The 24,797-nt window shown below is 40.5% G+C and overlaps 2 protein-coding genes and 1 long non-coding RNA gene across 4 annotated transcripts; 1 reads left to right on the forward strand and 2 right to left on the reverse strand.

Moving 5' to 3' along the window:
* The first annotated feature begins 635 nt into the window (after positions 1-635).
* On the forward strand, positions 636-1,610 carry LOC119879320 (immunoglobulin iota chain-like). The gene is made up of 2 exons (XM_038589660.1): positions 636-1,210; positions 1,302-1,610. The coding sequence occupies exons 1-2, from the start codon at positions 1,165-1,167 to the stop codon at positions 1,499-1,501; spliced, it is 246 nt and encodes an 81-aa protein (XP_038445588.1). The 5' UTR covers positions 636-1,164; the 3' UTR covers positions 1,502-1,610.
* Positions 1,611-10,652: 9,042 nt separating this feature from the next.
* On the reverse strand, positions 10,653-21,330 carry LOC119879318 (nebulin-like). The gene is made up of 5 exons (XM_038589658.1): positions 21,253-21,330; positions 20,627-20,731; positions 19,599-19,706; positions 11,583-11,690; positions 10,653-10,980 (listed from the first exon to the last, which is right to left on the reverse strand). Exons 1-5 carry the CDS (start codon positions 21,328-21,330, stop codon positions 10,960-10,962), a joined length of 420 nt encoding a protein of 139 aa, XP_038445586.1. The 3' UTR covers positions 10,653-10,959.
* Positions 21,331-21,558: 228 nt separating this feature from the next.
* On the reverse strand, positions 21,559-24,514 carry LOC119879319. Of its 2 annotated transcripts, none has more exons than XR_005387459.1 (3): positions 24,407-24,514; positions 23,601-23,706; positions 21,559-21,764 (listed from the first exon to the last, which is right to left on the reverse strand). It is a non-coding gene; the product is annotated as an uncharacterized LOC119879319 (long non-coding RNA). The 2 variants fall into 2 exon arrangements; XR_005387458.1 differs by lacking the exon at positions 21,559-21,764 and adding an exon at positions 22,998-23,087.
* Positions 24,515-24,797: the final 283 nt, after the last annotated feature.

Below are 24,797 nucleotides of genomic sequence, written 5' to 3' on the forward strand. Positions count from 1 at the left end.
TTCTCCTGTCCTTGGACTGGGATTTACACTATGGGCTCCCCTGGTTCTTTGAACTCCCCTGAGCCTTTGGACTCAGACTGAATTACCCCACTGTGTTACACACACACACAAACACACACACACACGGTCTACGACTCGAAGACACACATCCTGGGACTTCTCAATCTCCATACCTGATTGAGGTGATTTCTCATAATAGATCTCTTCCTTTGTATATGTCCCATTGGTTCTGTTTCTCTGAAGAACCTTGATTAATAGGGACGTAAGTCTCTATCTGAGCATCCGGACAGCCTCCAGCTGCACAACCTGCATAGTTTTGTGGGCAGCATGGACGCAGAGAGCAGGCCTCAGGCCTTCTAGAAGTGCTTGGTGATGGGGTCAAACTCAGGTGAGGCAGGGATGGGACACACAGAACTTCTGCAGGTGCAGGGACTGGCCAAGGAGAGGGCGCAGGACCCCGGGGATTATTGCTTTCCCTGGGGAGACTATTGTGAAGAGGAGAGAGATTAGGAAGGCTGAGGCCAAGCCCCGGGGGGGACCTGATGGGGGCAAAGGCTTCTCTACCTCTTCCCCCACCTGTCCTGGGCCCCACATGGGGGGGTCCCCAAGTCCCTATTGGTGTTTCTTTCTCAGAAGCTGTGAGTCACTGCTGCTCCAGTCTAGGAGGGAAGAGGACTGGGTTTGGTGGGAGGGAGTGGCAGGAGCATGGAAGGGGACAGAGTATCCTCCTTACCCCAGGGCCCCAGCATTTTCTCTGCACAAAGCAGGGGTTTTCACCACCCTGAGGATATATTGTCTCTACTGGTTCACCAGACATGTAAATCTGAACAAGAACCATGTTACTGTGCAGTTCGGCTCCCTTAGGAGGACGTTGAGGTTCCCCTACCTCAGGGACCCCACCTTGCAGGCCGGCCTCCTGGGCACTGGCCCGTGAGCTCGCAGCAGGTGCATCCTCCCCAGACACTTCCCTGGGGCCAAGGAAAGAGCCACAGAGGCTGCCATGGGACCGTTCCCCAACCGCCAACTCAAGAAAGTTCAGGATGGTGGCAGCCAGGAAGCAGGCATGCAACGGCCCCGCCCCTGGGAGGGCACAGGAAGGTGCTGGCCCAGCCCCGAGAAGGCCCCAGAACCAGCGCAAAGCTAACAGCCCAGCACGTCCACACCATGTCCTGGATCCCTGTCCTGCTGGCACTTCTGGCACACTGCATAGGTGAGAACACCCCGGAGTTCACTACCCCGGCCCCATCCCCGGCCTTCCTCTGCATGCCCCCCACCATGCCCATATGTTTCTGTGTCCCCAGGTGGTGGCTCCCAGCCGGTGCTGAACCAGCCACCATCCATGTCCTCATCCCTCGGAACCACAATCCACCTGCCTTGCACCTTGAGCAGGGACCACGATGTCAGCGTTTACAACATCTTCTGGTACCAGCAGAAGCCCGGCCAGCCTCCCAGATTCTTGCTGAGATATTTCTCCCACTTGGACAACCACCAGGTTCTTTGAAAGAATTAACAAGATAGATAAACCATTAGCCAGCCTTATTAAAAAGAAGAGAGAGAAGACTCAAATTAATAAAATCATGAATGAGAAAGGAGAGATCACTACCAACACCAAGGAAATACAAACGATTTTAAAAACATATTATGAACAGCTATATGCCAATAAATTAGGCAATCTAGAAGAAATGGACGCATTCCTGGAAAGCCACAAACTACCAAAACTGGAACAGGAAGAAATAGAAAACCTGAACAGGCCAATAACCAGGGAGGAAATTGAAGCAGTCATCAGAAACCTCCCAAGACACAAGAGTCCAGGGCCAGATGGCTTCCCAGGGGAATTTTATCAAACGTTTAAAGAAGAAACCATACCTATTCTCCTAAAGCTGTTTGGAAAGATAGAAAGAGATGGAGTACTTCCAAATTCGTTCTATGAGGCCAGCATCACCTTAATTCCAAAACCAGACAAAGACCCCACCAAAAAGGAGAATTACAGACCAATATCCCTGATGAACATGGATGCAAAAATTCTCAACAAGATACTGGCCAATAGGATCCAACAGTACATTAAGAAAATTATTCACCATGACCAAGTAGGATTTTTCCCTGGGACACAAGGCTGGTTCAACACCCGTAAAACAATCAATGTGATTCATCATATCAGCAAGAGAAAAACCAAGAACCATATGATCCTCTCATTGGATGCAGAGAAAGCATTTGACAAAATACAGCATCCATTCCTGATCAAAACTCTTCAGAGTGTAGGGATGGAGGGAACATTCCTTGACATCTTAAAAGCCATCTATGAAAAGCCCACAGCAAATATCATTCTCAATGGGGAAGCACTGGGAGCCTTTCCCCTAAGATCAGGAACAAGACAGGGATGTCCACTCTCACCACTGCTGTTCAACATAGTACTGGAAGTCCTAGCCTCAGCAATCAGACAACAAAAAGACATTAAAGGCATTCAAATTGGCAAAGAAGAAGTCAAACTCTCCCTCTTCGCCGATGACATGATACTCTACATAGAAAACCCAAAAGTCTCCACCCCAAGATTGCTAGAACTCATACAGCAATTCGGTAGCGTGGCAGGATACAAAATCAATGCCCAGAAATCAGTGGCATTTCTATACACTAACAATGAGACTGAAGAAAGAGAAATTAAGGAGTCAATCCCATTTACAATTGCACCCAAAAGCATAAGATACCTAGGAATAAACCTAACCAAAGATGTAAAGGATCTATACCCTCAAAACTATAGAACACTTCTGAAAGAAATTGAGGAAGACACAAAGAGATGGAAAAACATTCCATGCTCATGGATTGGCAGAATTAATATTGTGAAAATGTCAATGTTACCCAGGGCAATATACACGTTTAATGCAATCCCTATCAAAATACCATGGACTTTCTTCAGAGAGTTAGAACAAATTATTTTAAGATTTGTGTGGAATCAGAAAAGACCCCGAATAGCCAGGGGAATTTTAAAAAAGAAAACCATATCTGGGGGCATCACAATGCCGGATTTCAGGTTGTACTACAAAGCTGTGGTCATCAAGACAGTGTGGTACTGGCACAAAAACAGACACATAGATCAGTGGAACAGAATAGAGAATCCAGAAGTGGACCCTGAACTTTATGGGCAACTAATATTCGATACAGGAGGAACGACTATCCATTGGAAGAAAGACAGTCTCTTCAATAAATGGTGCTGGGAAAATTGGACATCCACATGCAGAAGAATGAAACTAGACCACTCTCTTTCACCATACACAAAGATAAACTCAAAATGGATGAAAGATCTAAATGTGAGACAAGATTCCATCCAAATCCTAGAGAAGAACACAGGCAACACCCTTTTTGAACTCGGCCACAGTAACTTCTTGCAAGATACATCCACGAAGGCAAAAGAAACAAAAGCAAAAATGAACTATTGGGACTTCATCAAGATAAGAAGCTTTTGCACAGCAAAGGATACAGTCAACAAAACTCAAAGACAACCTACAGAATGGGAGAAGATATTTGCAAATGACGTATCAGATAAAGGGCTAGTTTCCAAGATCTATAAAGAACTTATTAAACTCAACACCAAAGAAACAAACAATCCAATCATGAAATGGGCAAAAGACATGAACAGAAATCTCACAGAGGAAGACATAGACATGGCCAACATGCATATGAGAAAATGTTCTGCATCACTTGCCATCAGGGAAATACAAATCAAAACTACAATGAGATACCACCTCACACCAGTGAGAATGGGAAAAATTAACAAGGCAGGAAACAACAAATGTTGGAGAGGATGCGGAGAAAAGGGAACCCTCTTACACTGTTGGTGGGAATGTGAACTGGTGCAGCCACTCTGGAAAACTGTGTGGAGGTTCCTCAAACAGTTAAAAATATACCTGCCCTACGACCCAGCAATTGCACTGTTGGGGATTTACCCCAAAGATACAAATGCAATGAAACGCCGGGACACCTGCACCCCGATGTTTATAGCAGCAATGGCCACGATAGCCAAACTGTGGAAGGAGCCTCGGTGTCCAACAAAAGATGAATGGATAAAGAAGATGTGGTTTATGTATACAATGGAATATTACTCAGCTATTAGAAATGACAAATACCCACCATTTGCTTCAACGTGGATGGAACTGGAGGGTATTATGCTGAGTGAAGTAAGTCAGTCGGAGAAGGACAAACATTATATGTTCTCATTCATTTGGGGAATATAAATAATAGTGAAAGGGAATATAAGGGAAGGGAGAAGAAATGTGTGGGAAATATCAGAAAGGGAGACAGAACGTAAAGACTGCTAACTCTGGGAAACGAGCTAGGGGTGGTAGAAGGGGAGGAGGGCGGGGGGTGGGAGTGAATGGGTGACGGGCACTGGGGGTTATTCTGTATGTTAGTAAATTGAACACCAATAAAAAATAAATTAAAAAAAAAAGAAAATCCCCTACAGATCCAGGCTTTAAAGTTAATTTGTATAGAGTTTTGCAAAGAATTCCCATAATTATTTTGTGTTCGTCTGTCATTAATGCCCCTTCCTTGTTCACATGTCTCTTCATTCATTCCTCTTTCAGCTTTCCTGTAACTTATTCTCTTCTCCATTTTGTCACGTTGACATTAGTTCACCGGGTCAGTCGCTGACCTTGCTGGGTGACTCAGAGCCTGGGAGTCTGCTCCTTTCCTCACCCCTGGTCAGAGGACTGATGATAAAGAGTTTTCCCCATCCCCAACCAGCCAATCTTTTCTCTCTTGCCTATAAGAGCTCCCCATGGATATCATAACACCAAATGGGTGACTTTCTAAACAAAAGGGAGTCTGTTGTGGTACTTACATTGTTCATATTAAAAGCATTGGCTCCAGCGAGATTAATTTCTGGAGTATCTGGCATGAGGTGGACTGAAGTTTTATCCTTGTCCCAAAATTCTCTGTGCTTTGGCTGTGGAAGAAAACACAATAACAACATTACTTTGCAATTTGTAATTCTTCTAGTTCAGTGCACTACTTTCAACTTTTCTGATCTTAAATTTTTTCATATTAAGGAAAAACATCTAAAAGTTTTCCACGTTACTCAAATTTAATATGAAATTAATATTAATATATTTTTGTTTAAAACTTATAAACAACAATAAAACAATCCTACTAACATTACATATTAAAACCTAAAATCATCAATGGTATCATTTTACAAATAGATTACTGGGTTAATTATCAGTCACTTACAAGCATGACTTAATTTTAACATAGATGGGGAAAAGTGACTTTCAATACTAATATTCTCAGCATTCAACTTAGCAAGGACATCTTTTGGTGTGTCAACGAATACGTGTCTACCTGAGGCTCTCTATAGGTGTCCGATAGACACTGTCTAGTAGGATCTTCTGAGCATTTTTGACTCTCAACTCTTCAGGAGACCCTGCAAGTCAGCCTTATAGATGGCCTGGGAAAGAAAACAAAGTTAGATAGAAGCGTTTTTTTTTCTTTAATTATGATAAGAAAGCAGTTTCATGGTATATTTTACCTCCCACAAACTAATTAAAATTGAGCATTGGCCCGACAAACACAATTCATCATGTGTAGAGCAGGTTGCATTAGAGCCCAGCAACGTTCTAGTCTGCTTTTTCTGTGGCGGGGCACCTATGCACTCATAAAGAAGAATGATGCAGAAGGAGCTCTCTCTCTATGGGATGCATGGAAGGTTTTCAATAATATTTAAGTAACCTCATACTAGCTCGGGTGGACTTTTATTTTTTTTTTTTTTTTCGGGTGGACTTTTAAAGCAATAATAACAGGCTTTCCAGTAAGTTTTCTATACAGCAGGCAGAACGATCTTTATAAAATTCACAATTCAAATCTGACACCACAACATTCCTCTCATCACATGGCTTCCCATTGGCCTTAGGAAAAAGATCAAATTCTTTACATGGACTAGAAGGTGAGGATAATCTAGCACCATCTTATATGCTTCCCTTTGACCTACGGATTCTGTCCACACTGGTTTTTTGGTTTGTGATTCGTACACAGCCCTCTCCTTTTGCATATATTGGTCATTCTGTAGGAATCCCTGTGTCTTCCTCACAGAACCAGCTCCTGTCCTCCCTTGCAATCCCTATTAATGTAGTATTTCCTTAGATAATCTTTCCCCACCTCACTTTTTCATAGCACCATTGATCATTATTTCTCATCCATCAGATTTTTTATTGATATTCTCTAGTTAATATCTGTTTATTTGCTAGCAATGTAAATTCCCTAAAGTCTGAAACTTTGTCTTGGTTCTTCCTCTTCCTTCACCATTGGATCTTCAGTGCTTAGCACAATACCTGGCACATGGTGTATTTTAAAGGGATAATTAAGAATCCAATCCTATTGTGGTAAACAGTAACAAGGTTGTTCAAAAAATTGAGTATAGAAATACTGTATGCTCCAGTAATTCCACTACTGGGTATTTACCCAAAGAAAATGAAAACTCTAATTCAAAATCATACATGCAACCTAAATGTTTACTGTAGCATTATTGACAATAGCCAAGGTATGGAAGCAATCAAGAGATGGATGGATAACGAAGATATGGTTTATGTATACACACACACGCACGCATGCATGAAATATTACTCAGGATACAAAAAAGGATGAGATCTTGCCATTTGTGACAACACAGATGGACCTAGAGGATATTCTGTTAAGTGAAATAAGTCAAACTGAGAAAGACAAATACCACATGATTTCACTTATATTTGGAATCTAAACAACAAAAACAAATGAATAAAAACAAGCAAACAAAAAAAAAGAAGAAACAGATCAATAGATATAGAAAAACACTGACAATTATAAAGAGGGAAGGGGTAGGGGGTTGGGCAAAGTGGGTGAAAGGGAGTGGGGCATACAGGCTTCCAGTTATGGAATGAATAAGTCATTGCGAAGAAAGGTACAGCATGGGGAATATAGTCAACGGAGTTGAAATAGGATTGTATGGTCACAGATAGTAGCTACTCTTCTGGTTGAATCACTATGCTTTACTCGTGAAACTAATGTGCCATTAGGTGTAAACTGTAATTTTAAAACAAAGAATTCAATCCCTGGTTCCACAATTTCGATCACAGTTGGCTTTTCATTTTCCCTAGATATCTCTTCCTTTTGAATTAGGATTTACATTTTCTTGGTCATTTGTTTCTTTTTTTCACTTTCCTGTAATATTTTTTAAATAATAAATTTATTTTTTATTGGTGTTCAATTTGCCAACATACAGAATAACACCCAGTGCTCATCCCGTCAAGTGCCCACCTCAGTGCCCGTCACCCATTTACCCCCAGCCCCTGCCCTCATCCCCTTCCACCACCCCTAGTTCATTTCCTAAAGTTAGTAGTCTTCGTGTTCTGTCTCCCATTCTGATATTTCCTACCCATTTCTTCTCCCTTCCCTTCTATTCCCTTTCACTATAATTTATATTCCCCAAATGAATGAGACCACATAATGTTTGTCCTTCTCTGATTGACTTATTTCACTCAGCATAATACCCTCCAGTGCCATCCAATTGAAGCAAATGGTGGGTACTTGTCGTTTCTAATGCCTAAGTAATATTCCATTGTATACATAAACCACATCTTCTTTATCCATTCATCTTTCGATGGACACTGAGGCTCCTTCCACAGTTTGACTATTGTGGACATCGATGCTAGAAACATCAGGGTGTGGGTGTCCTGGCGTTTCATTGCACCTGTATCTTTGGGGTCAATCCCCAGCAGTGCAACTGCTGGGTCGTAGGGCAGATCTATTTTTCACTCTTTGAGGAGCCTCCACACAGTTTTCCAGAGTGGCTGCACCAGTTCACATTCCCACCAACAGTGAAGGAGGGTTCCCCTTTTTCCATATCATCTCCCACATTCATTGTTTCCTGCCTTGTTAATTTTCCCCTTACTCACGAGTGGGAGGTGGTATCTCATTATGGTTTCTATTTGTATTTCCCTGATGGCAAGTTATGTGGAGCATTTTCTCATGTACTGGTTGGCCATGTCTGTGTCTTCCTCTGTGAGATTTCTGTTCCTGTGTTTTGCCCATTTCATGATTGGATTGTTTGTTTCTTTGCTGTTGAGTTTAAGAAGTTCTTTATAGATCTTGGAAACTAGCCCTTTATCTGATACGTCATTTGCAAATATCTTCTCCCATTCTGTAGGTCGTCTTTGAGTTTTGTGGACTGTATCCTTTGCTGTGCAAAAGCTTCTTATCTTGATGAAGTCCCAATAGTTCATTTTTGCTTTTGTTTCTTTTGCCTTCGTGGATGTATCTTGCTAGAAGTTACTGTAGCCGAGTTAAAAAAGGGTGTTGCTTCTGTTCTCCTCTAGGATTGTGATGGAATCTTGTCTCACATTTAGATCTTTCATCCGTTTTGAGTTTATCTTTGTGTATGGTGCAAGAGAGTGGTCTAGTTTCATTCTTCTGCATGTGGATGTCCAATTTTCCCAGCACCATTTATTGAAGAGACTGTCTTTCTTCCAATGGATAGTCTTTCCTCCTTTGTCGAATATTAGTTGACCATAAAGACATTAAAGGCATTCAAATTGGCAAAGAAGAAGTCATACTCTCCCTCTTTGCTGATGACATGATTTCATGCCGATGACATGATAAAAAAATGATATTTTAGTAACTAGTTAATAGCATACAAATAACAAGCTAGAAAGATATATGAGGAGTGAATTGTGGAGTAAAATTTCTATCTTAGTGAAGAACATTTTATATTTTAGCGTGTAAAGTATGATGGATATCCAAAATTCAAAAGAAGGGATTCTCAAAAAGGATTACATACAGATTTTGAAGTTTCCCTTTCTCATTCTTTAGAAACTTGATTCATATGCATTCCTTTGTATACTAATGTTATTCAGGTTAATGCAGAGTTTACATTTCTCTAAAAACTGGCCTAAATCTACCACTTGGCAACTCATGTCAAGGATGGGTATGGGTACACTTTTCTATAACAAATGTATTCATTAGGAGAAAGCATTCCTTGAAGCTCTGGGAACCAAGTTTAAATAATTAAAAGAACCCGTGATTTCCAGTAGAATGGGCAAAAAATATGAATAAATCTAAAAATATTTCAGGTAAACTAATGAAACACCACAGTGTGGAGACTACTACATTAAGGGAAACTAGTGAGTTTGGAGCATGCTGCTAACCTTTGAAATTAATTTTAAGGAAGTATCCCTGTCATTCTTCAATTGAGAGGCCATGGCAATTTTCATGTTTAGGAAACACACAGCACACGTTCAAGAATCTACGAAAAATTCTGGTAGCACCACCAAGAGTAAAAAATAAAACTTTCTAAATAAGCCTAGCTGTAAGGTAGACATTCAGTAAACTTGGTAAAATGCTAAAGGGAAGTGCTTATTAGGGAGAGTTGCGTTTTCCCAAGGCCTAGGAGGAATGACCAGGCAAAGCTGTGGAAGGCTTTCTCCCCAGAGAACAGCTCACGACTCAGGCACCTCGGCTGGTCCTCTCTGCACAAGCAACAACTTACATCACTCTGCAGGTAGTGGGCTTTCCCGGCTTGGATCACATTGTTCTGGTCAGGAAAGCAAGACCAGTCAGTGGTGCAGATACTGGCGATAATCCACATCACTTGCTAAGGCCTGGCCTTCTTTGGCAGCTTTGATGGACACCATGTCCACTGGGATGGAGATCTTGGCCTTGTGGTTATTGTAGGCCTTTTTGTACAGCCTGCCATTCTGCATTTTTTTTTAATTTTTTATTTATTTATGATAGTCACACACAGAGAGAGAGAGGCAGAGACACAGGCAGAGGGAGGAGCAGGCTCCATGCACTGGGAGCCTGATGTGGGATTCGATCCCAGGTCTCCAGGATCGCGCCCTGGGCCAAAGACAGGCACCAAACCGCTGCGCCACCCAGGGATCCCCCATTCTGCATTTTTAACACAGTTGCTGCCCAAGCCAGCTTAGGGTCTTCCTTGGTATTGCGACATCCAATATAATGGCCTTTCTGTTTCTCGTAAGCGGTTTTCCATAGATACTGGTATACGTGAACAAAAAAGAAGAGTCATGTTTCTCAATTCACTTTTTCTAAACAGTCTGCTCCAAGTATGTCCACCTCCCTTACATTAGCCTTTTTTGGGCACTGTTTTTCATGAAGTCCATACTCTAAGATTTAGGATTCCTAACCCATTGGTTTGTCTTCTATGTCTACATGCATGAACACATTATGAGCATTTCTAAGGCAAGAAGTGTTCTTCTGGATTATCCCCAATACAGGCTTATCTAGTGTTTCCCAACCTTGAGTCACTGTCTACTACCTTCACCTTCTGCCACAATCAAGTAGCACCGTACTTCATACTTTAAATTTAATAAACAAAAAAATCTAGTCAATAAACTGAAGTATAAACTTTGAAATAGTTGTATTCTAAAATTTATAATCTCATTTAAATGGAAAAATATATTTCTAGCACATATTAACATATAACTTTTAAAAAAGGCTTGTCCATCCACTGGACAAGAACATCCTGTATGTTTAAAATTCTCACAGGAGAAACTTTATGTATGCTGCACTTCAAGAAACAACAGAACTTTTTGTATTCATTGAATTTTTATAAGTGCTTGTAAATTACATGATTTTGAGACGACAGTGAAAAGAAAATAAAAACCTGCACTTAAACATAAGAACAACAGAACCAAGCCCGATGCAGAAGGGGCACCAAACTGTTGTACAAGTTATTCTTGGTTTTGCGATTTCAAAGCAAGACACTAATCACGATGATCTCCTTTCTACTTAAGTGTATTAATGGGGAATTAAGCTAAAGATCAGAAAAATATTCACTCCCATATGACATCTATTAGCATTGGTTAAGGCTGGGAAAAAAGGAGCTCTCACATCACTGGCGATCTCCCTGGAAGCCCTGGCGTGCTGAATTGGGATGGCATCTTCCCGCAGGTCATAACCCTTCATCTTGACATCTTCTCAAGCTTGGTTACAATGTTTCTGCAAATGGAGATTGCAATGCCACAGTTAATCTGAAGAGGGAGCCACTGAGTCAGCCTTACTGATGTGTAAGAAAACCTGTTAATAAGTCACATGGAAAATTAGTCTCCTGTTAAGACTTATAAAAGAGGCTGGTTTCATACTGAAATTAAGTTCTAGTAGGTTTTTTAAATGAAATTTAGTAAAGTTCATTCTTTTCAAGAAAGAAATTAGGAGACAGTAAATCAAGTAAAAAATGAGAAAAATAGATAGCGTTTGGCTTTAAAAGGAAAACTCAGTGATGGGCCACTGAAAAGAGAACCAAGTAATACTATACTTGCATATATGTATGTTTTTCTGTGGTGTTTTTGGTGAAAGCAGTGCATGTTTCCTTCCAACAAAGATAAGGACACACATCTCTATTTATAAACACAACGTGCATATGCATATGCGTGCCCGTGTACGTGGGTGCTCACACGTGGCACTTCTCATTAGTTTAAATACTAGAAATCAAAGGAATGGTAGGGAAATGCCTTTTGCTAAATTTCCTCTGGAACATATCAACTTAAGTTTCAGTTAGGCAGAAAATATTGTGTAACGCAAGTGAGCGTGTAGCTCCTTACATCACTGATCTGTACGGCATTGATCTTGGACTGCAGCATCCCTGGGGTGTCCGCTGGCACATTCACATTCGCCTTCTCTCTCTCCCAGGCATCACGACACAATGGCTGCTAAAAACGAAAAACGAGAGATGGTTGATAAGTAAATAGGCCAATTACCGCACGAATAAAATTATAGGGACAGTTAACGGTTCTCTTTGGATGTTCTCAGATATGAATGATATAAATCTAGATCACATTTTGTTTTCATTGTGTGAATTTTCTGGGTTTTTTTTTTTTTTTTTTTTGGTTGTTGTTGTTGTTGTTAAGTACTCTCCACAGCCAGCATGGAGCCCAACATGGGGCTTGAACTCACGACCTTAAGATCAAGACCCGAGCTGAGATCAAAAATCGAATGCTCAACTGACTGAACCACCCAGGCACCCCTTCATTTCTGTTTTTATTTAAAAGGTGCCAATAATGACTCCAACAAGAAGAATACATTGATGTGTGATAGAATATAACTGGAAAATGAATCCGAAATACAGTAGTAAAATGATCCTTTTTCATCAAGTCACATGTAATCATCTGGCAGGAAAACCTACATTGCAGGTAACTATGATAATCCACATCACTAATCAAATCCTGGCTTTCTTAGCCCAAATAACTATCATGGTATCGAATATTGAGGCCATCCCTGGACTTTTCAATTTCCCTCATGATTGAAAAGCAATAAAAGGTGGCAGTTCTGTGATCATGGTATTACCTGGGAGACTTGCATTACAAGCAAGACCTCAAAATGTATTCAAGAATGGGTATCCGAGTCTGCAGGATATAAAGATGCCGACCGCATCTATGTCAAAGTGTCATCTAGGTAACTGAACTGTAGATACCATTAACTTATTGACTACGAAAGTGTATCTGGATACATGAATGTTCAAGGTTCTAATCCTGGTAGTAGCAACTTAAATGTCACACAATTCTTATGGAGACTTCTTCAACACGTCCGAACACATCATCAACCCCACTCACCTCACTGATCTGTATAGCACCGATCTTTGCCTGGATGACTTCAGGGGTATCAACAATGCTGGTGAATTTGAAGTCCTCCGGCTTTATACAACCTCTCATTCAAGAGGTTCTTGAATGGGCATTCTTCACTCTCATCACTTCCACAGAACCCTCTGGCCACCATCCTATACCCTTCAAACGTTCCAGGTCTGATCTGTACATGTTCCGTATGAAGGAAAGGACCACAGAGTTCAAAGGAGTCAAGTCTGCTCACTGTATCACCATGATGCCAGCAGGCCACACACTACCTCTATTTAAACTAGCTGGGTGGCCAGTCCCATGGAATGGAAGGATCAACAGTAAATATTAATATTTGGTGTTACATCTCTGACACACATCTCTGGGAGAAGTTCACATAATCCTACAGGAATTGGAGCAGGGCTGACAAGTGACCCATGTGGAATGACAGCAATGGCACATTGTTTTGTTTTTATACAAGGTTGACCATCTGCGCTCACCACTTGAAATCTGCCTTTTTTGCACTACTGAGAATCACATCTGTAAGAACTTGAGAGAATAAGGTCTTCAGAGGCATATATAACGAGGAAAAATATATACTTCTACCTGTATACACCACTCTATCTATAAATGTATGTACCAGATAAACTTAAAATCCAACATTTCCTTACGTTTATATTTGTTTCTGAAATTTAGATATTTCATCATGCAACCGTAATGGGTTAAAAACAAAACAGTTGGAAGGAATAGGTATCATGATGACACTAAACGCGTGTCTTTCAATAGTAACTCTGAACGTGAATGGGCTTAATGACCCCATCAAAAGGCACAGGGTTTCAGACTGGATGAAAAATCAGGACCCATCTATTTTCTGTCTACAAGAGACCCATTTTAGACAGAAGGACACCTACAGCCTGAAAATAAAAGGTTGGAGAACCATTTACCATTCGAATGGTCCTCAAAAGAAAGCAGGGGTAGCCATCCTTATGTCAGATAAACTGAAATTTATCCTGAAGACTGTAGTGAGAGATGAAGAGGGACACTATATCATACTTAACGGATCTATCCAAGAAGAGGACTTAACAATCATCAACATATATGCCCCGAATGTGGGAGCTGCCAAGTATATCAATCAATTAATAACCAAAGTTAAGACAAACTTAGATAATCATACACTTATACTTGGTGACTTCAGTATAGTGCTTTGTACACTCGATAGGTCTTCTAAAAACAACATCTTCAAAGAAACGAGAGCTTTAAATGATACACTGGACCAGATGGATTTCACAGATATCTACAGAACTTTATGTCCAAACGCAACTGAATACACATTCTTCTCAAGTGCACATGGAACTTTCTCCAGAATAGACCACATACTGGGTCACAAATCAGGTCTGAACCGATACCAAAAGATTGGGATCGTCCCCTGCGTATCTCAGACCATAATGCCTTGAAATTAGAACTAAATCACAACAAGAAGTTTGGAAGGATTTCAAACACGTGGAGGTTAAGGACCATCCTGCTACAAGATGAAAGGATCCACCAGGAAATTAAGGAAGAATTAAAAGAATTCATGGAAACTAATGAGAATGAAGATAAAACTATTCAAAATCTTTGGGATATAGCAAAAGCAATCCTGAGGGCGAGACACATCGCAATACAAGTAGCCCAAAAACTGGAAAGAGCTCAAATACAAAAGTTAACCTTACACCTAAGGACCTAGAGAAGAAAGAGCAAATAGATCCTACACCCAGCAGAAGACGAGAGTTAACAAAGATACGAACAGAACTCAAGGAAATCGAGACCAGAAGACCTGTGGAACAGATCAACAAAACCAGGAGTTGGTTCTTTGAAAGAATTAGTAAGATAGATAAACCATTAGCCAACCTTATAAAAAAGAAGAGAGAGAGGACTCAAATTAATAAAATCGTGAATGAGAAAAGAGAAATCACTACCAACACCAAGGAAATACAAACAATTTTAAAAACATATTATGAGCACCATACGCCAATAAATTCGGCAATCTAGAAGAAACGGACGTGTTACTGGAAAGCCACAAACTACCAAAACTGGAAATGGAAGAAATAGGAAACCTGAACAGGCCAATAACCAGGGAGGAAATTGAAGCAGTCATCAAAAACCTCCCAAGACACAAAGTCCAGGGCCAGATGGCTTCCCAGGGGAATTCTATCAAACGTTTAAAGAAGAAACCTTACCTATTCTACTAAACCTGTTTGGAAAGATAGAAAGAGATGGAGTACTTCCAAACTCGTTTGTTCTATGAGGCCAGCATCACCTTAATTCCAAAACCAGACAAAGAACCCACCAAACAGGAGAGTTGTAGACCAATATCCCTGATGAACATGGATGAAAAAATTCTCAACAAGATACTAGCCAATAGGATCCAACGGTACATTAAGAAGATTATTCAGCGTGACCAAGTGGGGTTTATCCCCGGGATGCAAGGCCGGTTCGACGCTCATAACACAATCAATGTGATTCATCATATCAGCAAGAGAAAAAACAAGAACCATATGATCTTTTCAATAAACGTAGAGAAAGCATTTGACAAAATACAGCATCCATTCTGATCAAAACTCTTCAGAGTGTAGGGAGAGAGGGAACTTTCCTCGACATCTTAAAAGCCATCTATGAAAAGCCCACAGCACATATCATTATCAATGGGGAAGCACTGGGAGCCTTTCCCCTAAGATCAGGAACAAGACAGGGATGTCCACTCTCACCACTGCTATTCAACATAGTCCTAGAAGTCCTAGCCTCAGCAATCAGACAACAAAAAGACAGAAAAGGCATTCAAATTGGCAAAGAAGAAGTCAAACTCTCCCTCTTCGCCGATGACATGATACTCTACATAGAAAACCCAAAAGTCTCCACCCCAAGATTGCTAGAACTCATACAGCAATTTGGCAGTGTGGCAGGATACACAATCAATGCCCAGAAATCAGTGGTATTTCTAGACACTAACAATGAGACTGAAGAAAGAGAAATTAAGGAGTCAATCCCCTTTACAATTGCTCCCAAAAGCATAAGTTACCTAGGAATAAACCTAACCAAAGAGGTAAAGGATCTATACCCTAAAAACTACAGACCACTCCTGAAGGAAATTGAGAAAGACAAAGGAGATGGAAAATTATTCCATGCTCATGGATAGGAAGAATTAATATTGTGAAAATGTCAATGTTACCCAGGGCCATTACCACGTTTCATGCAATCCCTATCAAAATACCATGGACTTTCTTCAGAGAGTTGGAACAAATTATTTTAAGATTTGTGTGGAATCAGAAGAGACCCCGAATACCTAGGGGAATTAAAAAAAAAAAAAGAAAGCCAGGGCTGGGGCATCACAATGCCAGATTTCAGGTTGTACTACAAAGCTGTGGTCATGAAGACAGTGTGGTCCTGGCACAAAAACAGACACAGATCAATGGAACAGAATAGGGAATCCAGAAGTGGACCCTCAACTTTATGGGCAACTAATATTCGACAAAGGAGGAAAGACTATCCACTGGAAGTAAGATGGTCTCTTCAATAAATGGTGCTGGGAAAATTGGACATCCACATGCAGAAGAATGAAACTAGACCACTCTCTTGCACCATACACAAAGATAAACTCAAAACAGATGAAAGATCTAAATGTGAGACAAGATTCCATCACAATCCTACAGAACATGGGCAACACCCTTTTTTAACTCGACCACAGCGACTTCTTGCAAGATACATCCATGAAGGCAAGAGAAACAAAAGCAAAAGTGAACTATTGGGACTTCATCAAGGTAAGAAGCTTTTGCACAGCAAAGGATACAGTCCACAAAACTCAAAGACAACCTACAGAATGGGAGAAGATATTTGCAAATGACGTATCAGATAAAGGGCTAGTTTCCAAGATCTATAAAGAACTTCTTAAACTCAACAGCAAAGAAACAAACAATCCAATCATGAAATGGGCAAAACACAGGAACAGAAATCTCACAGAGGAAGACACAGACATGGCCAACCAGTACATGAGAAAATGCTCCACATAACTTGCCATCAGGGAAATACAAATCAAAACCACAATGAGATACCACCTCACATCAGTGAGAAAGGGGAAAATTGACAAGACAGGAAATCACGAATGTGGGAGAGTATATGGAGAAAGGGAACAATCCTGCACTATTGGTTCGAATGAGAACTGGTGCAGCCACTCTGGAAAACTGGGTGGAGGTTCCTCAAAGAGTTAAAAACATATCTGCCCTATGACCCAGCAATTGCACTGCTGGGGATTTACCCCAAAGATACAGATGCAGTGAAATTCCGGGAACCCTGCACCCCGATGATTATAGCAGCAATGTCCACAATACCAAACTGTGGAAGGAGCCTCGGTGTCCATCAAAAGATGAATGGATAAAGATGTGGTTTATGTATACAATGGAATATTTCTCAGCCATTAGAAACGGAAGTACCCAACATTTGCTTCGACGTGGATGGAACTGGATGGTGTTATGCTGAGTGAAGTAAGTCAGTCGGAGAAGGAGAAACATTATATGGTCTCATTCATTTGGGGAATATGAAAAATAGCGAAAGGGAATAAAGGGGAAAGGAGAAAAAAAAGTGGGAAATATCAGAAAGGGAGACAGAACATGAAAGACTCCTCACTCTGGGAAATGTGAACTAGGGGTTGTCGAAGAGGAGGATGGCGGGGGGTGGGTATGACTGGGTGACTGATGGGCACTGAGGTGGGCACTTGACGGGATGAGCACTGGGTGTTCCTCTGTATGTTGACAAATTGAACACCAATAAAAAATAAAATTATTATTAAACAAAAGGAAAAAAAAAACAATTGGGACTGAAATTTTCTACCTAATTACATAGAGTAAGAGAGATTTTCTTTGTCTTAAGAAAAAAGAATTGCCTCATAAGGAATCCTCCATAAAACAATGTTCCAAATGATTCTTTTACCATGAAATATACAGATTATGTAAGGTTCTATTAAAATCACCACTTAAATTATATCCCTAGGTAGTACACCGTGACACTATTCACAGAGACACACGTCTCCCCCAAGAGTCTGGTGACAAATACATGCACATCACTCTGCAGTTCGTAGGCCTTCTTAGCCTGCCAGATCACATCATTCTGTCCTGTCAAACATGTCCGCTGGTGCAGATAATTACAATGATCAATATCACTAACCAGGACCTAGCACTTCTTAGCCTGAACAAGTGACATCATGTCCAATGGTGTATTGGGAATTCTTTCAAACTTCTCATAAGCTTTCTTGTATTTTCTGTCACTCTGGATCTTGGCAGTGTGTATAGACCATACCAATTTGGGGTCATCTTGTAGGGTGCGGAAACCCACGTGGTGGCCCAGTTGCTTATGCTAACCTTCTTTGTACTTGTACTAAAGTGGTGAAAAATCAGATAAACAGATATATGAAAATAATGTAGTACGGTCTTTTGAACAAATGTTTTCCGAATATTGGCAGTCATTTTATATTTCAGTTCACTCTGAGCAAAATAGAGCTATTTTAGGTAGTTTGATAGAGAACGGGAATAAATCAGGAGGGCAATAGGATGGTGAATAAGAGTCATTACAAAAAATTATAGCTGATATTTACTGAGCAATGACTATATATGCCAGACACTATTATGAGTGCTTCATATGTATCAGGCTGATCCGTGTGAAACTGCTGTGTTTTTTAGCAAAAAATAGTTGAGTAGTAGCAACTACAGTCCCATTTAATCTTCCCAACATCTCTGTGAAGTGCATGCTATTATTATTACATTTTTCAGATGTGGAAAATAAGACACAGTGGGTGTAATCATGGGTCTCCAAAGGCCGCCTGAATGGTGGAACATTAATAAATTATCTGGTCCCCCAAGAGGACTAACAATACCTCAGTAGGAAAAAGTTATTTGTGTGGTTTGGGAGACAGGTAAAATGGCGCATATTTCACAGGAATGGAAAGCAAGGTGATTGGTTTGAATTAGATGACAACAAAAGCCCTGGAACAAGAGTTTCCATCTTGTTCAGACTTGTCCTAAAAGTGTCTTAGGACTAGACTAAGGTAATATCTTTTCTATATTTGGATAACATAGAAAAGTTTGGACAAAAGGGAGGGAGAGACACCTGGGAATAAGGCAGATCCTATAGACTGGCTACTGTATTTAGAGACAAAAATGAGAAATAAGAGGGAAGAAACAGGTGGATACACAAGATAAAAAATAGAGAAGAGCCCAGATAAAGGGAACAGGATTGCTTAAAGATTTGGAGCTGAGGGTGGGAGGTAGGGAGCTTGGTAGGATAATTATTTTGACTAAGTTTTTAAATTACTATTAAATGAACTTCAAAAGGTTGCTGAGAGCATTATACATAAGCCTCCAGTATAAAATCTTATGTATAGAATGTGATTTCGGTCTTGTCTGATATGAAACTTTCAACTGTGATCTAGATTTATGGAGAATGTCATAAATATTTGGGGGATAAAATGACACTGGTCAATAATCAAATAGATTGTTTCCTGAATTTTTCCCAAGAATTCTGCATAGATTCTTCATGTTTTTTTTTTTCACTTCTACTTGGAAACAACCAAGAAGTTATACATATACCTCATCTATGCTAACCTTAATGTGCTTCATTCGGTTTTAATGTTTTATTGTTTTGAAGATGTATCTGACAGGGAGAGAGAATGAGAGAGAGCATGAACACAGGCAGGAGGAGCAGCAGGCAGAGGGAGAGGGAGAAGCAGGCTCCTCATTGAGCACAAAACCTGACATGGGGCTTGATCCCAAGACCCTGAGATCATGACCTGAGCTGAAGGGAGATGCTTAACTGACTGAGCCACCCAGGTGTCCCCATTCTAATGTTTTTAAATAGAGAAAGTCTTTAGTTAGTGCAAAACAAAATAAAATTGTTTACATAGATTTTTTAACCCCCCTCGTCGATTGTTAAAAACACTACTGTGTTCGTTACAAGAAAAGCTAAACCACAAGGAAATAGAGGCCATACCTCACTGGAAATATCTCTGGAGTCTTTGGCTTGCTTGATTTCAATGGCATCTGCTTTGAAGTCATAGCCTTTCTGCTTGGTCTCATTCCAGTCTTTTTGGTAAAATTTCTGTTGAGGGAAAACTCAGGTTTGTTTACAAACATTGAAAATAAGTGAATACTCCAAGTACTCAAAATATGAATATGACAAAATGTGAATGAAGACAGGATAAGGAAAACAGGGATTTCTGAGTTCCTCTGGTTGTTGGCTATTTCCTTAATGGAGTGCAGGATACTTCTGACTAAGATTTTAAAGCTAAACATCTAGACCTAGTAAATGTTTGAATGCTTGTCTTCATCACAATATGGTACACATCTGAAAATACCGCAACACGCAAAACATGGAAACTAAGAATCAACTGTGAAGCTAGAAAAGCTTCATCAAGGTCTCATGTAAGGTCCGGTAAGATATTTTTTTTTCCTAATGTTGCCTTTTGACTTTCAGAGGTCCCTGCTCAAGGGACATGACATAGATATGTTATCGTTTAGATATGATCTTAATAATTTTAAAATCTTTTAACTTTCTGATGTGGAAAATAAGACACAAAGCTAATGGCTTTGTAATATCAAACAAGAATGCTCTGGATCAATCAAAAATTTATAAAGATAAAGGAGACTGTCACCTCATACTCCCTCAAGTAAGAGAAATTCAACTAGGTATTTCAATATTCTCTATTAATATATGATGAAACTGAGCTGTGAACATTGGATATCGACAATGCTTTCAAGATTGAAAGGAAGACACCGATAGAATACAGATATCCCAACTCTTTGTAGTCCTGGGACCCAGCCATGTATTTAAACTAACATTTAAAAGGGAGAATTTCATTCATACTGCATTAGGAATAGAAAGCTAAAGAAAAAATGTTTAGCACCAAAGCTGTACACATTTCTAAGATAGGTAATTTGTCCATTTCATTATACCACACTCCCAAAGCTGACATATATTATCCTATGAAGGTATTTTCAATTCGTATTTATGCCTCTTACATTGCTGATTTGCAGGGCATTTATAGGGGCCTGCAGCATGCCTGGCATGTCAGAAGGAATGGTGATGTTGGTTTTATCTTTATTCCATGCATCTTGATATAGTTTCTGTGGAGGAGAAGGGAAATGTTATTTGAGTAGTGGATATAGACAATAAATTGGGCTTTCATTGTGATTTCACTGAAAACCCCACACTTTGAATTTCATCCATGACAGGTCCCCCTAGGCTATTCCTGGGGAGAGACATTTCGGCTGGGGAAAGACATCTTCATTGAGTGACAATAAATGGACGCCATATCTTTCCTTACAGAGGATGATTCTTACAGAAATCTGGTTCCTGCAGAAGGAAATGCCCTGAATATTAAATAGCCTCCACATGCAGCTCTCCATGAATCATGCTACAATCACAAAACCTCCCTGGTTCATTTAAGATGACTCACCACATAGATTAACATGCATGAGAATGTGAGTTTTAGTTAAAAAAGAAAAAAACTTTCCTGAATTCAGAAAGAGTAGAGAATACTATTTATCATTCTACATGTCACCAATGAAATGGGTCTGCCAAGAGTGACCATGCCCTCCTTGCTGGGAATCAAGGGGTTTATATACTTAGTGGAATATGGTTTTACCTTTGGCCTGTGAGTTAATAAAGACACTGTCAGTGACTGTAACAGGGAGAACACAAAGCCAGCAAAAACCCTGATCATCTACCATGCTTTTTGGTAAAGGTGCATTTCTCAAATATCTTCCTGTATTGTGAAGCCTACTAAGACAGGAAGAGAATCACCCCTGAAGTGCCAACATTCCTGGGCCTGTCACACTCACATACGCTCTGAATTTGATTCACATTCCTGGTGTGCTTGCTTGAGACTCATGGCATCGGGTAGGTACATGTAATGGTGTACGGGCTGTTTGTAGTGATATCGCTGACAACATCCCGGGACAACTTCGCAGCTGTAATGCTAAGCATGTCCCCAGGGGTATGGTAGCTCATTTTGACGTTCTCATAGTTCCTCTTGTGTTCATGATCCGACTACAGTTTTGCCACATTCATGTAATGGACCAGCGTGGGATCATCCTGAAGGCTTCTAAAACCCACATGCTTTCCCTCTGACTTCTCATAAGCTTCCTTGTATTTATACTGCGAAGGTAAAATTTGGTTAGCAAAGTCCCTCGGCGTTGATAACATTAGGTTATAGCAAGAATAGCCACACACAAAGGCACTTTGACACTGCGACTTTCTGGAAGACTACAAGAAATCCAAACCATACCTGCCCACTCCTATGTGCCCCAGAATATTCAGAGTGAAAACAGTTATTTCCAACACTGCTGGGATAGAAATAGGTAGGTATCATGATAAATTCAGGACCAGTTTTTTTCTTTGCTATAAATCCTACAAATGCTTTTGTATGTCGGACTTCACTTAAACAACCCATCTGAATGTTCATCCTTAATGCAACAAGACATTCCAAACATAAGGCCAGTACCTCTTGGTTTCCTAGGGATGTGAATTTTCCCAATCTAATATGGCACCACCACCACAGAATGTTATCATACATCACAGGACGTTAGAAATTAGTGTGGAAAACCTTCCATTTACTGCTCCCATTGACTGAGTGATACGTATGCAACTGACGCAGAAGAAAATCCAAAGAACTCTGTGAGTTCACACACAGTTTTTCTTGGGAGTAGGGGTGGAAAACTTTACCTATGTTGTCTCAGGCTGCTGGAGTAAGGTTAGAACAAACCCCTCTTCTTTCTAGGGGGCATCAATTTAGATACTGCATAAGCAGGTAGCCAGGCCTTTCCCCCCCCCATTTCTCGGCAGCCACTTTCCAAGCCCCCTGCTGAAGCAGCTGCCGATGAGTTCAGGAAAGGAAGGGCAGGAATGGCTGGGAGCTTCCCCTGGCAAGTAAAAACCTCAGCACAATGCTCCACAGCCCAAGTCTCTCACTGCTGGACCCAGTCACAATGGTGTATAGATAGAGTTGTACGGTAGGGTAACAGGTCAAAACCTCAATTTTTATAGAAGAGAACTCAAATCCACTTAAATTTGCAGAAACTCTGCTCGTGCCATTTATGCACTGATTTATAAACAAGAGCCTTCGCATGCACTGATTTATAAACAAGAGCTCAGCAGACAAAAGGGTCACTGAGACATTTCTAGGTATGTTAGAAAGAGCGCCTGCACAAGGCCTTATAAGAATGATAAAGTCACATTTAGACTTTCATTTTGTCCTTAACCGAGAAATGTACTTCCCTCGTGGTTGTGCACATCTTTTGAGGGACGCATTTTCAGGGACCTCTAAGGAAAGCTGTAGAATTCTTCCATCCTGAGGCTCCCCTGTGGATGCACACATGGGCATCTTTATTTCTTCTCCTTTCCCAAACCGTAACTGTAGCCCTCAGAATAGTAGGTGACAGTGAAGTCTACGGGGCATGTGTGCTGTTTGACATTTTTGATCTGCAATGATAAGAAGTGGAAGTGTATACTTTTCCTATTGCAGATGAAATGGCATTGATTTACATACATGAAAATTAAATTCAAGAAAAATGGACCACACCTTTACCCATTTGGTTTACAAAATCCTTACATTTTATACATCATCTTTTCAATCTTCTTAATACAATTATTATGCAGGCAGTCATTTGAATTTAATGTGTACTGTCAGGGAGGGTGTTCTCACTGAAAATTAATGTAGGCTGTCAAGGAAATGTGTCACTAGGGGTAATCTGGCCTACGAATCAGGGGAGAAAGTGGTTGTCAGATTTACGATAGCTCTACCAAGTGGGGTCAATGGAAAAGAATCACGGAATTTTGAAAAAATGACAGCTCCTCAAAACAGTATCTTGTGGAGAATTTCAACATCATTAACTCGACATATTGTTTTCAATGTGGCAACATTTAGACAAGCACACATTTGATTAGTTTTTTAAAAGGCAATGCACCCACATTTCACCGAAAATGTTTACTCACATCACTGGCAATGTTTCTGGATGCTTTGGCTGCAGTGATGTGCAGCCTCACCTAGCGCATTGTTGCCCTTGGCTATTAAATCATGCCAGTCCCGTTTGTAGCAGACCTGAGGTATGAGGGAAAGAAGGAGGTCAGCATGCTGTACATGGATCAGCTGAAGTGAGTCCCCAATTGCTGGGACTGTTTCGTTCGTTTCCAGATATAAGCTAAAGGAATCTTCTACAGTACATTTTATTTTGGGAAGTCACATTAGCAAAACATTACACCTTGTGTAGCATGACATTACAGGATGCTGCACCAATTATACACCCAAACCTGGTTTGAGTACAGAGCAAAGCAGGATACTGAGAAACTGGAGTGGATCTGGAAGAGAGGAATAAAGGTTCTTTCTGGAAACCTTGGCGTGTGAGGACCAACTAGAGAAAATGAAGTTGTCCACTCTTATGGAAGGAAGGTCAAGGGAAGACCTAGTGGTTAGCTTTAGAAATTTCAGGTCTGCTGTAATAAAAGGATTTCATTCTTTTTTCTGCAGGATAATAACTCTCCACTTGCAAAATGAAAACCAACTCGAAGTTTGAGAGGAATAGATGTTGGGCTCCACGTAAGGGAGAATGTCACATTTTGGAATTATCCTGCCCTGGAAGAGGCCGACTTAAGAGGCAGAGAGCCATCGTCATGAGATAGGCTCCATCCAGTGTGTGTGTGGGAAACCAACCTAAATAGTTATCAAGGCCCCATCCTACTCTGAGATTCTATTACTGTACCACCTTGTCTGGGTTTCACACCCCATTGAAAACCCTACTTACGTCACTCATATTGTAAGCATTGCACTTGGCCTAGAGAAACAGAGGAAGATCAGGACTCATAGTGTATTTATGTTTCACATCTTCTCCTTTAGCTTTGTAGAAGATCTGCAATACGCAATCACAAAATAACATGTATCACAGAGAGTACAAAAAAGAAAATGCTTAAAGTGAACACCAATAAAAAATAAATTAAAAAATAAAAATAAAAAAAGGAGTATTTGGAATAAATCATGAAAGGAACTACAATGGAAAGGATGGAAACTGAGTGTGTGTGGGGGGGAAGTTAGAGAAAAATACAAATCATGAGAGACTCCAAACTCTACGAAACAAATAAAGGGTTGCCGATGGGGAGGTGGGTGGGGGGATGGGTAACTGGGTAACAAGCATTAAG

The sequence above is a fragment of the Canis lupus genome, unplaced genomic scaffold (genome assembly GCF_011100685.1).
Source record: "Canis lupus familiaris isolate Mischka breed German Shepherd unplaced genomic scaffold, alternate assembly UU_Cfam_GSD_1.0 chrUn_S61H220, whole genome shotgun sequence".
NCBI classification, from domain to species: Eukaryota; Metazoa; Chordata; class Mammalia; order Carnivora; family Canidae; genus Canis; species Canis lupus.

Excerpts from the sequence above, each read along its gene's own strand:
- LOC119879318 (XM_038589658.1), bottom strand. The coding sequence starts at position 21,330 with ATGATCAGGGTTTTTGCTGGCTTTGTGTTCTCCCTGTTACAGTCACTG. Across the intron at positions 20,732-21,252 it reads TATTAACTCACAGGCCAAAG|AAACTATATCAAGATGCATG; the intron begins GTAAAACCATAT and ends TCTCCTCCACAG. Across the intron at positions 19,707-20,626 it reads ATGCCCTGCAAATCAGCAAT|AAATTTTACCAAAAAGACTG; the intron begins GTAAGAGGCATA and ends TTCCCTCAACAG.
- LOC119879320 (XM_038589660.1), top strand. The coding sequence starts at position 1,165 with ATGTCCTGGATCCCTGTCCTGCTGGCACTTCTGGCACACTGCATAG. Across the intron at positions 1,211-1,301 it reads ACTTCTGGCACACTGCATAG|GTGGTGGCTCCCAGCCGGTG; the intron begins GTGAGAACACCC and ends CTGTGTCCCCAG.